The following is a 15901-nucleotide window of genomic DNA, read 5'->3' on the forward strand; positions in this document are numbered from 1 at the left end:
ATGACTCCTGAAGCCCCCAGCATGGCTAGTCTTCAAATTCTATCAGTTCTTGGATCTGCAGAACCAATCAGTGCCTTCATATCTCTGTCTCTGTGTGTCCCCACCGCTGTTTCTCGGGCTCCGAGTCTCTCCATCTCTGTTGTCCCCACGTTTCCGCTTTTTACCTTCCCTGGGTCTTCTTAGCTTAGTCTCCTGTCTTTGGGTCTGTTTTCCCAACGGTGGGTCTACCTATTTCAGTCTGTCCCTGACTCTGTCACTGTCTCTGGGTCTCTATCCATATCTGAGTCTCCCAGTCTCTGGACCTCCCCTTCTTTTTTTAAAAGTAGGCTCTACATCCAATGTGGAATTTGAACTCACGACCCGACCCCAAGATGGAGTCGCATGGTCTACTGACTGAGGTGCCCCTGGACCTCCACCCCCCCCCCCTTTTTTTCTTTTAATTTAAAGAGCTTTTTTTTTTTTTTTTAAGTTTATTTTTTTGAGAGAGGTACTGAGAGAATCTGAAGCAGGCTCCATGCCCTCAGTGCTGAGCCCAACACGGGGCCCGATCCCACCAACCGTGAGATCATGATCTGAGCTGGCACCAAGAGTCCGAAGCGTAACAGACTGAGCCACATGACCTCTCCTTCATAATCTTTCTCCCTTTCACCGTGTCTCTTTACCCTCCTCTCTCTATCCCACCATCTATGATACTCTGGGACTCCTTGTCCCTATTTCTCCATCTTTGGATATGCGGAGCCCTAGGTCCTCTGGTTTCTGTCACTCCCTGTCGCTGTGTCTCCTAGTCTGTGTCTCTCACTGCCTCAGTCTCTCCCGGCGGTATTTTTCCGCCCCCCCCCCCCCACCTGTTTTTGTTTTTTTTCCCCCCCTTCCACCTGTTTTATCGCGTTGCTATGGATCGAAAAAGGCGCAGGCGCACGGGGGGGCGAGATGCTGAGCGAGGCTAGCTCTGCCTCTGATTGGCTGTCCTTTCAGCCGTTGCATCTTCGCTCCGCCCCAACCCTGGGGGATGGCCAATTGCCTTCTGGGGGTCGTAGTCCGCCGCGCAGGCCCAGCGCGCACGCGCAGTCTGAGCTGACGCCATCGCTCCGAGCTCCCGGCGGCTGGAACCGGCCTGGGACCGCTACGCAAGAGGTAGGTCTGGCTCTGCAGTGCGCTACGCCGTGCTTTTCCTGAGCGGATCGTAGCGGTCCCGCCAGTGTGCGCAGCGCAGCAGCGTTCGGAGGTGACCTGGAGTGGTGGGGAGGATGGGGAGGGAGCGACCCCGGAGGGGGAAGGGAGGAGGTTGGGCCGGGGTGGGAGGCTGGGAGGGGGAGGGGAAGATCCCGGGAGCCCCTGGAGTGGAAGTGAGGTGGGGGAGGCCTATGGGTCGGAGGGGGCGGGGCTGAGAGACCGCAGGTAGACGTGGGCCTGGCTACCCATCTTGGGTGTGGGAATAGGGAAGGGTTAAGGGCACCGTCCTGCGGCCTGGTAGAAGGAGGGGGTTACGAGAGGGGACATAAGGGCTAAGGGTGCCCCTAGTAGGCGGGAGGGGCAGCCTGTGGCGTCCCGGTGGGGGAGCAGGGACGAGGCGGAGGTTCTTCTAGTGTGCGCGTTCACCTGAGTGAGGGGTCGGGCCGAGCAATCCTGGGGTGGAGCCGGGGGTGGGGCCAGGGGGTGGGACCTGGGGTGAGGCTGGGGGTGAGGCGTTGTCTGCGCCCCGGGGATCCTCGAGGCCCTTAGACGCCCTGACTCTTCCCAGTCACCTGGGGATGGCTTCAGTTTAAATTAAGTGTCTGCTCCTGCTGTAGGGTCCCTTTGGTGGGCGAAGAGACCCAAGAGAGAGGGCAAGAGTGGGTTTCCGTGATGCTGCTGTGAGAGTAGCCCGCAAGGGGGAGTGGGGACGACTGAGGATGTTTTTTAGACCTTTTATTAAAGAATTTATAGAAAAATTCTAAGGAAAGGCCTTACAACTTCATACCTTTTGGTCTGATTCACCAGTTAGTATTTTGTACGTGTTGTGCCCTTTTCTCTCCTCGTTCCCCACTTCCTCCCCTTCTCCCTCTGTCAGGCTCCTCCCCCCTCCCTTTTCCACCTCCTCCCCCCTCCTCTCTCACAGACACAACGTGTACTGAGCTGAGCTGACCCCTTGGAGGCTAAGGTGGACAACCTCACAGTCCTCTTCTCCATACCAGGGTCTAGCCTCCCATTGCCCCAGTCCTCCCAACCATCCTGTAGAAGTTTCCTTTCCTGGTACAGGGCCACATGTGTATTGCTGCTGTTCCTCTGCCCGTTCCTTGAGTCTGTGAGTTCCTGTCCTTTGAGTTCTGTCCTTGAGGCTTTGGGGAAGCTCAGGCCAGTTGTGCATGAGGTTGCTTGATTTTCGTGCCGTCTGTGCCCCGGGGTGGATCCAGAGTTTGTGCTCTTGCCAGGGACCACAGAGGACAGCCGAGATGTTAAGGATAATCCCTTCATGTGCATTTTTTTTTTTCAGTCTAAAGGCACCTTTAGCCCCTTTGTAATGGGTGAGTAACTATTGGGTGATGCCAGGAGACCCTGTGAATGTCCTGAGTAACATGAGGTGGGACTGTGGGGAGAGGAGAAGGGGGGCACGGCAGGGCCTGGAGGTAGAGCTGAAGAGTTGGGAGCTAAGCGTGAGCCCTGCTTAGCCCAGTGGGAAAGGGATTTGCCTGCAGGAGGCCCACAGTGCTTGGAGACCTCTCAGCTCAGCTGCCCACACCCTCCTCCCCCTCCCCCTTGGCTTCCTCTGCATCCCAGGACCAGGAGGGCCAGGCTCATAGGATCAACCTCAGACATGTCCATGGGGTGCAGGGGGAGTCTGGGCTCCAAGAAATTTCCATCCCCATCTGAGGCAAATCCTGAGTGGCCCTGAGATGTGTGTGTGATGGGGGAAAGTCTGCTTGGTGAGTGAGCCAAGAGGAACTTGGGCCATGGGGAATGGCCTCGCTCAAGGAATCTGGAGACAGGAAGGAGTTCTGGTGGTCCCTCTGCCTAACAAGGTCATCCTTGCACCAGCATGACCAGGTTGTGAGGCTCTGATGAGAGAAGATAAGATCCATGCATGAACACATTAGTGAGTTATCTTTGGTTAACTTTGTGGAGATAGGCCCCGCACAGGATGATCGTGCCTGTGGTATCTTAAGAAAACCAAAATTACTTGCTTATGTGACCACACATCTGCCCATATACCACACAAAGCCCCACGTATCCTGTGCCTGTTGGGATAAATGTGGTCGTGCCAACTGGCTGGAGCTGGCACACTCCTCTTGCCAGGTGAGGCTCTAGATTAAAGGCAGAAACATGGTTAAAAGAGCTAGAGTCTGGAACTGGGATTGGGAAACTCTGGCCTACAGGCCAACCAGCAGCCCATTTTTGTAATGAAGTTGTTTGGGGACACAGGCAGGCCCGTGGCATGTGGGTGCTCTAGCTGTTTCAGCCATAAGGCGAAGTTGAGTTGTCTCAACCGAAACCACCTGTCCTGCGTTTGCCAGCCTGGCCCCTAGCAGAATTAATGCAAGAGTGCATTTAAAAAAAAAAATTAAGTGTATTCATTTTGAGAGAGAGAGAGAGTGTGCTCAAGCAGGGGAGGAGCAGAGAGTCCTAAGCAGGCTCCACGCTGTCAGCACAGATCCCGATACAGGGTTCACCCTGGGGCTGGAACTCATGAACCATGAGATCATGACTTGGGTCAAAACCAAGAGTCAGATGCTTAGCCGACTGAGCCCCACCGGTGCCCTAAGAGTGCATTTCTAATCTTGAGTGCATTTCTAATTAAAAATTCAAAGGAAGCTCCTTATAAACAAGTTTCTGAATTCCACATCTTTTTTAGGAAGAAAAAAAGCACATTTGACAATAAGAAACATTAGAACTTTATGGTATAGCAAAAAGAGAGCATAAAGTGAAAAGATAAGTCACAGACCAGGCTGCTGGCAAGACCAGGCCAGACAGACACCACTTTAATTATTTAATAGAAGGGAGCTGGAAGAAAATGGCCACTGAAGGAGCGCCTGGGTGGCTCAGTCAGTTGGTTGTCTGACTTCGGCTCAGGTCATGATCTCATGGTTTGTGAGTTTGAGCCCTGCGTCACACTCCGTGCTGACAGCTCAGAGCCTGGAGCCTGTTTCAGATTCTGTGTCTCCCTTTCTCTCTGCCCCTTCCCTGCTCACGCTGTCTCTCTCTCTCCCCCTCTCAAAAATAAATAAACATTAAAAATTTTTTTAACAATGGCCACTGAAAAGCAGGCAGTTGACTCACAGAGCTAAAGCAGTCCTGAGAAAACCCTGGCAGCAAAATGAGCAGATTATGTAGTCTGAGGGCCCTGGTGCGGGGGTGTGAGGAAGGGCCACCCTGTTGAGCATTGCCATAGTGGGTGGCAGGAGTTAGGCTGCCTCCTGTGGGCCGTAGTGGGTCACAGCACAGGCCCAGTGGTCCAGGTATCCCACTTGTAGGTTTACCTTCCCAATATATCACCACCCCGATCCTAGGGATAGTGGCCAATGAAAATTCGGCACAGCCAGCAAGGCTCTTGATGAAAATAATTTACAGTCAACAAATGCTGAGCCAGTCATTGTCCAGAGACCTGCCAGTGAGTAACCCCTGCTGTCATGGGGTTTACATTCCAGTGGGAGAGGCAGGTGGAAGGCAGGGAAGAGGGAGTGAGGAGGTATGGATGGGAGGAATTGAGCAGGCCGTGGAGGGAAGGTCTCCCTGGGGGACCCATCAGCCCAGACCCGGCTGGCACAGAAGAGCCTGCTGTGGGGAGCAGGGCGGGGGGAGGTAAGGGGGTTGTGCTCAGGGAACAGAGGGGAGGACATGAAGGGAGGGTGGTGGGAAGGGTGGCCTGGCGAGCTCTTTCTTCCTTGAGGGAAATGGAACTGTGCACTCAGTCTAGGCTGTGGGAGGGGACAGCGGCGGGTGCTTCGGTTTCTGCCACCTCTTCTCTTTCCAGCAGCTTTATTAGATGTAACTGACACCCCAAAAGAGATCACCTGTGTAAAGTGTGCAGTTCAGTGATTTTGCCCATATTCACAGTTGTACAGCCAACACCACAGCTGATTTTAGGACGTTTTCATCGCTCTGACCCTGACCCCCTCGTCTGCCCCCGGCAGCCACGGAGCTACTTTCCATCTCTGTGGATTTGCCGGTCCACGTACATGGGGTCAGACACCCCCACCGCCCCGAGGTCCTGGGCCGCAGGCGCTGGTGAAATGTCAGAGCGCATCTTCACTTTCCATGGAGGAGCTCATCAGTGCCCGGTCCTGCATTGCAGAGTTTTCTCTGGAAAAGCAGGACTGCTGAGGAAACGTCCTCACCACAGCTGTGCTCACACACATTTTCCTAAATTCCTCAGACGTGTTCGGAAGAAAACATGGTTGGTTTCTGTGGTTCAGCCAGGGGGATCATTCCCACCGGGTTTGGGTGCCGCTTCTCTTTGGGGGTGTCTCCCTCCCAGCGGGGTCTGAGGGTTTTCTGGTTGTGTGGGGAGAAGTGTAGACCCCACAGATTCTGAGAGGAGCTGGAGCTCTGTCCCTGGATGCTCATAGCCAGTGAGAACATCGTGGGCCCAAAGCTGGCAGCCAGAGGCCTGGTCCTCCGTGGCCCTGCCGGCTTCTGGCCTTCAGCTTGCTCGGTGTTTGTCAGGGGTCACAACCAAGAGATTTCACCTAAAGACCCCAAATCTAGCTTCTCCCAAGTGATGCGTCTGCCCATCAGGATCAGCCAGGGGAGGAGAGGATGCTGACAGGACCTGAACACCACAGTCCCTTCCCTCCCCCGCACCATCGATTCCCTACTCCTGGTCAACTTCTGCCTCCCACCTGGTTCTGTGGGTGGGTCAGGCCAGGTCTGCAGTCCTGTGTCATTCCCAGAAATAGATGCTGGTTGTCCACTGATCTACATTTGACCCTTGAACAAGGTGAGGGTTAGGGCATACCCGAAAATCCATATATAACTTTTGACTTCCCAAACACTTAACTGCCAATAGTCTGCTGTTGACCAGAAGCCTTACTGATCACATAAACAGTTGATTAACCTGTGTTGTGTATGTTATATATATCATGTACTGTGTTCTTACAATAAAGTGAGTTAGGGAAAAAGTGTTAAGAAAATTTTACGGAAGAGAAAATGCATTTACAGTATTTTACTGTATTTATAAAGAAAATGCTCCTTAAAGTGGAACCATGCAGGTCAAACCCGTATTGTTCAAGGTTCAGCTGTATTTTGGATTTTTAGTTTTCTTAAGAAGAGGAGCAATCCTGGCACCTAGGCCTCCCAAATGTGGAAGGAAGTCTGGGATACACCCAAATCTGGCATGGTATCCCATGCATCGAGTATACGTTGTTGGAATGAAGTTAGTAACGTTTTAAAATTTTTATCTTTGAAAGTGAGATTGTCCTGTAACTTTTCTTTATCCTAATCATGACTGATTTATTTTTTTTAATCCTGGTAATAGCCGTCTTACAAAATGAGTTGTCACTTCCAACATTTTATGTTAATTTTTATCTGTACACATACAAGACCCTGCTGATACTTAACAAGCAGATTGCTTGGAAACCTGTGTGGACTCTGGGTGTGGAGGGTGGGACTGAGGAGCTCATCCATGTTGGGGTCCGGATGCCCCACGGCTTGCTTCTCATTGTCTGTCTGTAGTCATGTCTGTCTGTCCTGTGCAGGGCTGAGATCCCAGAGCATCCTGCCATCCCTGGTGTCTCTCCCTTGCAGCTGCAGTTACGTGAACTTGCCCTCCACGACAGGTGCCCTATCCCTGGATAGTCACATTTCCCAGTGTAGGTTTGGAAAGATGTTGCCGCTGGAGAAGGCGTTTGCCAGCCCCAGGAGCTCCCCAGCTCCCCCAGAACTGCCCATGCTAGGATCAGCAGCTGAGGACCAGCAAGAGGACTCCAGGAGTGGCCTTGGGGAGGTCCCTGCCAACCTTGAGTCCTCCCGCCTGCATTTCCGGAACTTCATCTACCAGGAAGCTGTAGGGCCCCACCAGGCCCTGGACCAGCTGTATGAGCTGTGCCGCCAGTGGCTGCGCCCTGAGGCGCACTCCAAGGAGCAGATGCTGGAGCTGCTGGTGCTGGAGCAGTTCCTGAGCGCCCTGCCGGACAAAGTACGGTCCTCAGTGGTGGCACAGCATCCTGAGAACTGCCAGAAGGCAGCCTCCCTGGTGAAGGACCTTGCCGATGCCCTAGAGGAGCCAGGTGAGCCCACCACCCCAGAGGAGAGCACAGCACAGAAGAGATAGGAAGGGAGGTGGTCAGCCCTGGGAGGGGTAAAGTTGACAGCATAGGGCCCAAACTCCAATCAGTGGCTTACCTGAGAGTTGAATTCCCCTGTGTATAAGAGGCACAGAGGTGAGCAGCCCTGAACTGCTGGGGTAGCTCCTCAGCCCCACCACCCTGCCCAGAGTTGCCTCATGGGCTGGGAAGGCAGCTTGGGCTCCTGCCCTCACATCTGCCTTCCAGATACAAGGAAGCTGGGGGAACCAGCCCCTTAAAAACAGTAAATGTCCTGGGCGTCTGTTTCTGCGCTGGGGCTGGGTGGGCAGAGTCTCTACCACATCAGAGGGCGGGGCCTGAGGGACTGCTGGTGATGGGGTCCTGGAGCCTTGTCTGCGCCCACCCCCTGCAGGTTCACTGTGTGATTGTTAGCACATCTCTCACTTCCCCTCGAGTATAAACAGGGATGCTGTTGAGTCTGCCGTGGGGCTGTCCACAGCTCTGAGCGAGGGGCAGCGTGGGAAGCTCGCTGAGCCTTTGCCATCTGCTCTGTTGCCAGATGGGTCCGTGAAGACTGGTGAAGACGTGGAGCCCAGTGAGACCCAGGCCGCCCCCAACGTCTGTGAGTGACCAGTTAGCCCTGGGACAGGTGTGGGCCAGTGCTTGGTTGGGGGAAGGCATGAGGCAGATGCCACGGAGGTTCTCATGGGAGCCAAGGTCTGGCAGTCTGTGCTGTAACTGACTTCTTCCTGTAGGCTCTGGTGAACACGACAGCTATTTATAATTAACCTTCAAAGATTACGCGGGTTGTACATGCTTTACCATAAACACCAAAAAACACTGAGGTACAAAGAAAATCTCCCCCCGCCTCCATGTGCCCTCCACAGCTAAAACCAAACGGTGTGCCCTGGCACGTGTTCCTTCATCTCTTGCACAACACACGCCCACATCTCAGCCCTGAGCCCTGAGAGAGCTTGTGGCCAGTGTCCCTGGAGACAACATACTCGTGCTGGAGCTCGGGCTGTTTGCGTGGAGCAACGTCTCACCCACCCAGGCCCATCCAGGCAGTGGCCAGCGCCATCTCCTTACTTTCTTGGCATTTCACAGGATCCGCCCTTCCTTGGCCTAGAGTTGGGGTTTACGGCCATTCAGGTTTCTGCCTCTTCTACACGTGCGCCGTGAAACGTCCGCAGGCATGTGCCTTGTGTGGATGTTTTCTGTGTTTAGGTGGGTTCCTCACGATCACTGGACAAAGGACATTTCTGCGTGGTCGTGCGAACTTTTGTAGCACATACGGTGCCAGTGCACAAGGAGCCCGTTTGCCCACATCTAGGCCGTATTGTGTCATTGCTTTTTAAGATTTCTACCAATCTAACTGGTAGAAAAGTGTTACCAGCTTTGTGGGCTTTCATTAGAAAGCCACTGTTGACCGTGAGCTGCTTTTTGCTTTCTTCTTGGCTACTCTGCTGTGTCACCTGAGGACAATTGTAGGGTCCCTTGAGCTTGAGACCTACCGTGACATGAGCGCTGAGACCTTCTGCCTCTGAGTCTGATAACTCTTCCCTCTCTTCCTGGGGCCTGTGCGCGGGGGGGCCCTGGGGTCTCCCTGATTGGCTTGGGCTGCCCAGCTGTGTGACACTAGTCTGCTCAGCTCTGTGTCCCCTTCCACCAGCCTGTCCTGCTCCAGACCCTGTGCTTCTGGAACAAGGGTGTGCCGGGGACAAGAAACCCGAACAGCCCAAGCCTGCTAAGGCTGAGCCAAAGGTGCGTGGGGTCTGTCTTGTCCAGGGTTCTCAGGGCCTGTCCCCAAGGAGGAGGAGCTGTCCCCCTAGCTTATTAGGCTCTCTCCCTGCCCCTGTCATTAATATGCTGCCAGCTGGCCCTGGGAGGGATGGGGGCCCAGCCACAGGAGAAGGGGGTCTGGGCTGAGGTTCCTGGGCTGCACACCTAGGCTGCTCCCTCCCCAGGAAGCCAAGAGGAGGTGGGGGTAAGGCAAGGAGAGGTCTCTGAGATCAGAACAGAGGGGCCCGAGTGCCCCCTTGGGGGTGTTGGACAGGTGGTCCCTTTCTGTCAGCCCCCTACCAACCTGGTTTGTGGTGACTCCCAGGCCCCAGTCCCTTTAGCTGCTTCCATCGCCCTGTTCTGTTGTCTCCTCTGGGCGAGTGCACTGTTCCTGCCACCACAGCCTCCTTCTCACCTCCTGCCAGGCCAGCTGCCCCTGTCCTGCAGGGTTCCCTCCCCATTGCCGTACCCCCTTCTGCATTCTGGGCCTGGTCGTGCCCTTTCCCCTGCCCGGTGGACACATCTCCCAGCCCTCGTGGGGCCCATGGCGCACTTGTCTCCTCTGTGGCCTTTGTCATGGGTGACTGCTTCTCCTAAGGGCAGTAAGCATGGCTGTCCTGGTCCCCCTGTCCCCTGGGTGCCGGCCTGGGGCCCAGGCAGGGATGGAGGAGATAAGAGATGTTGGGGTTTTGCCCTCTGGGGGACATTTGGTGACATCTGGAGACAGCTTTAGTTGTCAGTATTTGGCTGGGGGAGGAGGTGCTGCTAATACCCAGAGGAAGAGGCTGGGAAACACCCTGCAGTGCCCGGGGTTGGTCCTGCCAGAAGAAAGTCCATAGTGCTGAGGCGAAGAAACCCAGCCCCCGTGTTAACCTGGGATCTGGGTCCAGGCCCTGCTAGGTGGTGGGTGAGAACCCCCCAGGATGGTGCCACCCCCGTTGTGCTCACTGTGATCGTGGGACTGAGGGTCCACCCTCCCTCTGGACGGGAAGTCTCAGCCGTGGTGGTGCTGCCGTTTCAGAAGTTGACATTTCCGGAGATGCCCCTGTACCTGGGGGAATGGGGCCACCTGGACCCGGCAGAGGAGAACCTGAAGACCTTCCGGAAACTGCTCCTGTGGGGTGAGACTTGTCCCCCACAGCCTAATGCTGTACCTGTCCTCTTCCAAGAGGATTGGCCTAGGGGATTCCGACTCCCACATGGAGCGTTGGTTACGGCCCCACAGTGTTTTTTGTTTTGTTTTTTTTAATGTTTATTTTTGAGAGAGAGGGAGAGAGAGAGAGAGAGAAAGGGAGACAGAGCGTGAACAGGGGAGGAGCAGAGAGACAGGGAGACACAGAATCAGAAGCAGGCTCCAGGCTCCAAGTACTGACGCAGGGCTCAAACTCACAAACCACAATATTGTGACCTGGGCCAAAGTCGGATGCTGAACTGACTGAGCCACCCAGGCGCCCCGCCCCCCCCAGTGTTTGTTTTTGTAATATTTGCTTATTTATTAAAAAACATTTTAATGTTTATTTTTGAGAGATAGTGAGGTCAGGGGAGGGGCAGAGAGATAGGGAGACACAGAATCCAAAGCAGGCTCCAGGCTCTGAGCTGCCAGCACAGAGCCTGACACACAGGGCTCAAACCCACGAACCGTGAGATCATGACCAGGCACCCCAATGTTTATGTTGAGAGAAAGAGTGCACACATGCTGGTGGGGAAAGGGCAGAGAGAGGGAGACAGAGGATCCGAAGCAGGCTCCGTGCTTACAGCAGAGCGCCCGGTGTGGGGTTCGAACCCACGAACCATGAGATCATGACCTGAGCCAAAGTCAGACCCTTAAACCGACTGAGCCACCCAGGCGCCTTGAGGCCCCACAGCGTTTTGAACAAATTTGACGGTGAATGAATTTGCCTGTGTCCCCACCTTGGCCCCACCCTTCTCACTGTACAGGGTTGAGTTCTGCCACAGCCCTGGGGTTTTGAGTTTGCAGCCCCTGCTCGTAGGACCCAAAGCTTCCGAATGTGGAAAGGCCTCCTGGCACCAGTCGTCAACTTTACTATCGTCCTTGGTACACAGATGGAGCCTCTTGGCCTTCATGGCTCTTCTCTCTTGAGTGGACATCGTCGCCCACAACACAGGCGCCAACACAGACGTCTGAGCTCTTTGTGGTTGTAGTTTTATGTTCTTCTCTTACTTTGCTCTCCATTGAATTCCCCCACTTCCCTGTTGGCTGTCTGGCTCTGTCTCGGTAGGCCCTCTTCTTCACCCCTTCCCCAGTGTTCTTGGAACCCCCAGCACTCCAGGGCTCTGAGTGAGGCAGCTTCGGTGAGTGTCCAGGGCAGAGGAAAGGACGGTGCCCAGGGCAGAGGCCCTGCTGCCCTTCCTGGCCAGCCCATGGGGCTTGAGGCGCATCATTGGCTGCTTTCTACTCTGGCTTCAGTGTCTCTCTCTGTTTTTGTGTGTTTTGATCGCACTCAGGGTACCAGCTCGCCCAGCCTGATGACACCTGCAGGCTGGAGACAGAGGAGCTTCGGTTGGTTGAAGCTGAACCACCGGAAGGCAGCTTCTCAGGTGAGGCCCGAAACCGTGGCGGGGCTGGGGTAGAGGGGCACCTTTCCAAGGCTGGTGGAAGCTCCCCACAGCTCCTCAACTTTGATCTCGCTCTTCTCCCACCACCTGTCCTGTACCTTGGCCGCCCCCCACCCCAGTGTCAGAGCAGGAGGCAGGAATCCAGCTGTTCTAACAATCTTTAGCTGTGTCACAAACGGCCCCCAAACTCAGTCTCCTAAACAACAGCAGTGTTGGTGGTTATGATCCTGTGGATGGACTGGGATGGGATGGGCGTCTGTTATGCTCCCTTTGCTGGTTGCTGGGCCGCATACACAGCCACAGTCATCAGGAAGCTTGGCTGGGCTGGAATGTCCCTGGCGGTCTCACTCACACCAGCGGCGGTTAGTGCTGGCTCTTGCCAGGCAGCTCAGCTGAGGCTGTCAACCTGCGTTCTCCATGTTGCCCCTCCAAGTAGTTAGTTTGAGTTTCGTCATGGCATGGCATTTGAGTTCTGGAGCATTCCAGGAGGGGAGGCACCATTGTGCAGGTGCTTTTTAAATCTTTGTTTCTGTCATGCATGCTTAATGTCCTGTGGACCATAGTAGGTCATGTGGCCAAGCCAATGTGCATGGTTTGTATGTCTGTGCATGTGGGGGAGGGGGTACTCCCCAAGGGCCCAAATCCCAGGAGACCGGCTTCATTGGGGGCTGCCATTGTAACACGTTAGTTACCACATAGGGGATTATTTGGCCCCTCCTGGTGAGGGATGCAGGCTCCCTCCAGCTCATGGCTGCATTGCCAGTGTCTGCTCTCGTGCGGTTTGGGATGGCTGCTGTGGCTCCCACATCCACAGCTGCAGGAAGGAGGAAGCCCCTCCACAAACCTTACACTTGTGCATCCATCCCATTGACCATAGCTTGCTCACGTGGCCACTTCGGCTGCAAGACAGGCCGGGAGTGCCAGCAGGTGGGCAGTCGTGAGCTCAGGGAGTGCCAGAAAAGGGAAAGCACATGGGGACGCACGGCAGTCTTCTGAGTGATTTTGTTTGAACCCATTGCCCCTGGGTTTGTGGAGGGTATTGACTGATGGTGTGCACGCAAAGCCCTCTCACATCCTCACCCGCTTCCCCCTTGCTCGGCTTTCCATCCTGTCCATCTTCACAGCCCCCAGCCCACACCTTTTGTTAGGTGTCCCGCTCACATGGCAGCTTGCTTCTCTGAGCCCTGGGAGGTGGGACTGCTCACACCGTGACCTTGTTTTAGGGGATAGGAGGTGGCAGGAAAGTAAAGAGAGCATGTGCGAGACGCTGATGGAGAGGATCACAAGGGAAATTCTCGTTTGCCCCTTGACGGGTGCTGCTCCGGAGGAGGAAGAGCAGCCGCAGAAGGTTCTGGAACCTCAGGAGAGGGAACCAAGCCCTGTCCCCAGAGCCCAGAGGCAGTCAGTCATCCGGGAGCCAGCCCAGGACAGGGGCACAGCAGGGGAGAGCCCTACTGTGCCTGTAGCTCCAGCTGCCCCACGCCAAGGCCTTGGAAGAAAAAGGCCCCACTCGAAGGATGTGGGCGGGCAGGGCCCTGAGCCTGTCTCCAGCATGAGCCACCCCCAGCAGCGCCATGTGAAGGAGCCCGCTGCATCTGGCCTCGGCGCAGGGTCCCCGGGCGCGAGTTGCTCTGCTGCCGATGAGCCTGGGCTGTCCCGAGGGAAGCCCTACGCGTGCAGCGAGTGTGGGGAGACCTTTGCGTGGATCTCACATTTCATTGACCATCTCCGGAGCCACAGTGGCAGGAAGCTGTATGCGTGCCAGGGCTGCTGGAAGACCTTCCACTTCAGCCTGGCCCTGGCCGAGCATCAGAAGACCCACGAGAAGGAGAAAGGCTACGCGCTGGGGTGGGCCCTGGGACCCCACCCTGCTGCGTGTGGTGCCCGTGCTGGCGGGAGGCTCCGTGGGCTCCCGGGGTGTGTGGCAGGTGATATTTTCCCTGTGCAGCCTGAGGCTCAGCGATGAGCTGCTTTGCTGTAGGGTCCCTAGAGGCCAGTCTTGCCTCCCAGGTTTGTGTCCCTAGAGACAGCCTTGCCTGCCCAGGTTTGTGTCCCTAGAGGGCAATCTTGCCTGCCAGATTTCCCTAGCAATGTATCCGCTGCTTTGAAACCCTTGCGTGGCTTCCTGCAGTATCTGTGTGGATGTAAGGCTGTCTGTTCTCTAAATGAGCTAACGTGGCTAAAGCACTTAGAACCCAGAAGGGCCCACGGGAAGCCCTTGTCTCCTTGTAAACACACCCATGCAGATGCCCATGTGCAAGCACGAGCTATCCGGTGTGAAAGAATATTCCCCTTTCTTCCGTAGCCATTTTAGCACCACCCACACATTGGAACATTTGTCATTGTGCAAAGTGTAGAGTTGCCTTAAAGTGTGTGATCCGCCGGCTCTTGCTGAAGTCAGCTTTGTCTCTGTTCCCCTTGTTCAAGCTCCCCAGGGCTTCTGCTCAAGCTGTTTGGTCTTTTCGTAAACACCTGATACCAAGTTCACTTCTGAATCCTCAATAGCAAATTGTTTCCTAGTTAAGCACGTGTCTACATGTGTGGAGTGGCTTTACAAAGATCACAAAAATGCGTGGAGCCTGGTAACGCAGTGCTTTCAAACCGTGCGTCTCAGCCTACTAGTGAATTGTGAAACCAAATTAGTGGACGGTCGCCATCATTGCAAATCAGTAGAATTAAGTAAAAATTCGTCGTGTAGTAAAGGCAAATATTGTTTTGTGAAACTTCTCAGCTATATATCTAAATATGAGACCCGGTTGAATTGTGAAATCAAATTAGTGGACGGTCACCAGCATTGCAAATCAGTAGAATTAAGTAAAAATTCATCCTCCGGCTGTAAAGGCAAATACTGTTCTGTGAAAATTTTCAGCTGTATATCTAAACATGAGACCCGGTTGCAATGTAAGATGTATTTCTTACTCAGGGTGGAGGGTCATGATCAAAGCAGGTTGAAAACACTAATAAGGGTTGATGAGGTGTATCTGCCTGGGCAAGTGGAAACTTAATTCTTTGGGCTACATAAGGTGATCTTTTGATTTTTGCATTTGATCTCAGATTAGAGCATTGCTTCTGTTGCCTGAGCATAAACTTAATGCTTCTTGTAGGTTAACTGGTGCCTCTTTCTGTCATGGTGTTTGAGCAGGCAGTCTGTTGTAATGATGCCCGAATCATAGATGCTTAACCTAATAAAGGATTTATTTCTTCACTCACATGACAGTCTTGTGTTTGTTGCTGTTGCTTGTGTGTGGAAGCGAGGGGGACTATGCTCTGTGTGGTGATTTGGGGATCCAGGCTCTGTCCCTGTAGTGGCTCTGTTCTCCACTGGCCCCTTGGAGCATGTGGGGAAGGCCATACTTGCTCGGTTGGGAGATGACACACATCACTTCCACTCGTGTGTACTTGGAGACATGATCTCATGGCCTCAGTCACATGAAAGGGTCTGGGACTGTGTATGAGGTGCCTGTCTCTGTTACAGTCACCGAGCTCAGTTACCCTCTTCGCCTGTCTCCCTCTCACCCCCATCCTGAACTGAGTGTGACTCTGGTAATAATTAAATACATACATATATATATATATATATATATATATATATACACACACATATACATATATACACACACGCACACACACATACACACGCACACATATATGTATATATTTATATTTGCTCTCTGAACTCTTGTTCCCAGCCTAACCCATGAGCATGCCTCTCCCGCCACAGAGCGGTAACCCCTGGGGGTGCGTCTTGCATGAGCTTCAGGGCCACTGATGGGTCCTTCATTATCAGAAAGCCCAGCTCTCTATCCTGTTTGTTTCCTATCTGAGGTTTCCTTTAGTGCACAGCTAGATGTCGATGCCTTTTTTGTTTATATTTTCATATTTCTATTTGGAAATAATTTCAAACTTGTAGAAGAGACACAAAAATAATAAAAGTCGTCCAACCCCTACCTATGTGAACATCTTCCCTTGCTTGCCTGTGATCGTGGGCCCCTGCCCCCCATACACACACCTGGGACACACCTGGGAGTGCCTGAGGTCCACATTCCTACTGTTGCTGATGATTCCTTTGCTCAAAGTGCTGTCCAGTTTCTCCACCTTAGAGTTACTTTTCCCCCTTAATTTGTGGGGAGACACTTTAAGATAACGCAAATACCCTGCTTCTCACCAAAATGCCACCCTCCCCCCCAGCCCCAGGGGCATCCTCCATTGATGATTTTTGCCAGATGGTGCAAAATACTGGTTATCTGACACCAGCCCTCCTTCCGTGGCATTACCAGCCAGCCCTGGACATTCTGCTGCATAGCCAACACCCTCCTTTCTCT

The 15901-nt window shown here is 53.9% G+C and overlaps 1 protein-coding gene across 4 annotated transcripts; it reads left to right on the top strand.

Moving 5' to 3' along the window:
• Positions 1–1039: 1039 nt before the first annotated feature.
• On the top strand, positions 1040–14788 carry ZSCAN18 (zinc finger and SCAN domain containing 18). 4 transcript variants are annotated; one of them, XM_060652537.3, is made up of 8 exons: positions 1097–1134; positions 2474–2504; positions 6721–7202; positions 7780–7842; positions 8893–8984; positions 10024–10123; positions 11469–11561; positions 12803–14788. In XM_060652537.3, the coding sequence occupies exons 3-8, from the start codon at positions 6800–6802 to the stop codon at positions 13543–13545; spliced, it is 1494 nt and encodes a 497-aa protein (XP_060508520.1). In that variant the 5' UTR covers positions 1097–1134; positions 2474–2504; positions 6721–6799; the 3' UTR covers positions 13546–14788. The 4 variants fall into 4 exon arrangements, with proteins under 4 accessions (XP_060508517.1, XP_060508518.1, XP_060508520.1 ...); XM_060652534.3 differs by lacking the exon at positions 2474–2504 and having other exon boundaries at positions 1040–1134; XM_060652535.3 differs by lacking the exon at positions 2474–2504 and having other exon boundaries at positions 1045–1134; positions 6672–7202.
• Positions 14789–15901: the final 1113 nt, after the last annotated feature.

This window comes from Panthera onca, chromosome E2 (assembly GCF_046562875.1).
Source record: "Panthera onca isolate mPanOnc1 chromosome E2, mPanOnc1 haplotype 2, whole genome shotgun sequence".
Lineage (NCBI taxonomy): Eukaryota > Metazoa > Chordata > Mammalia > Carnivora > Felidae > Panthera > Panthera onca.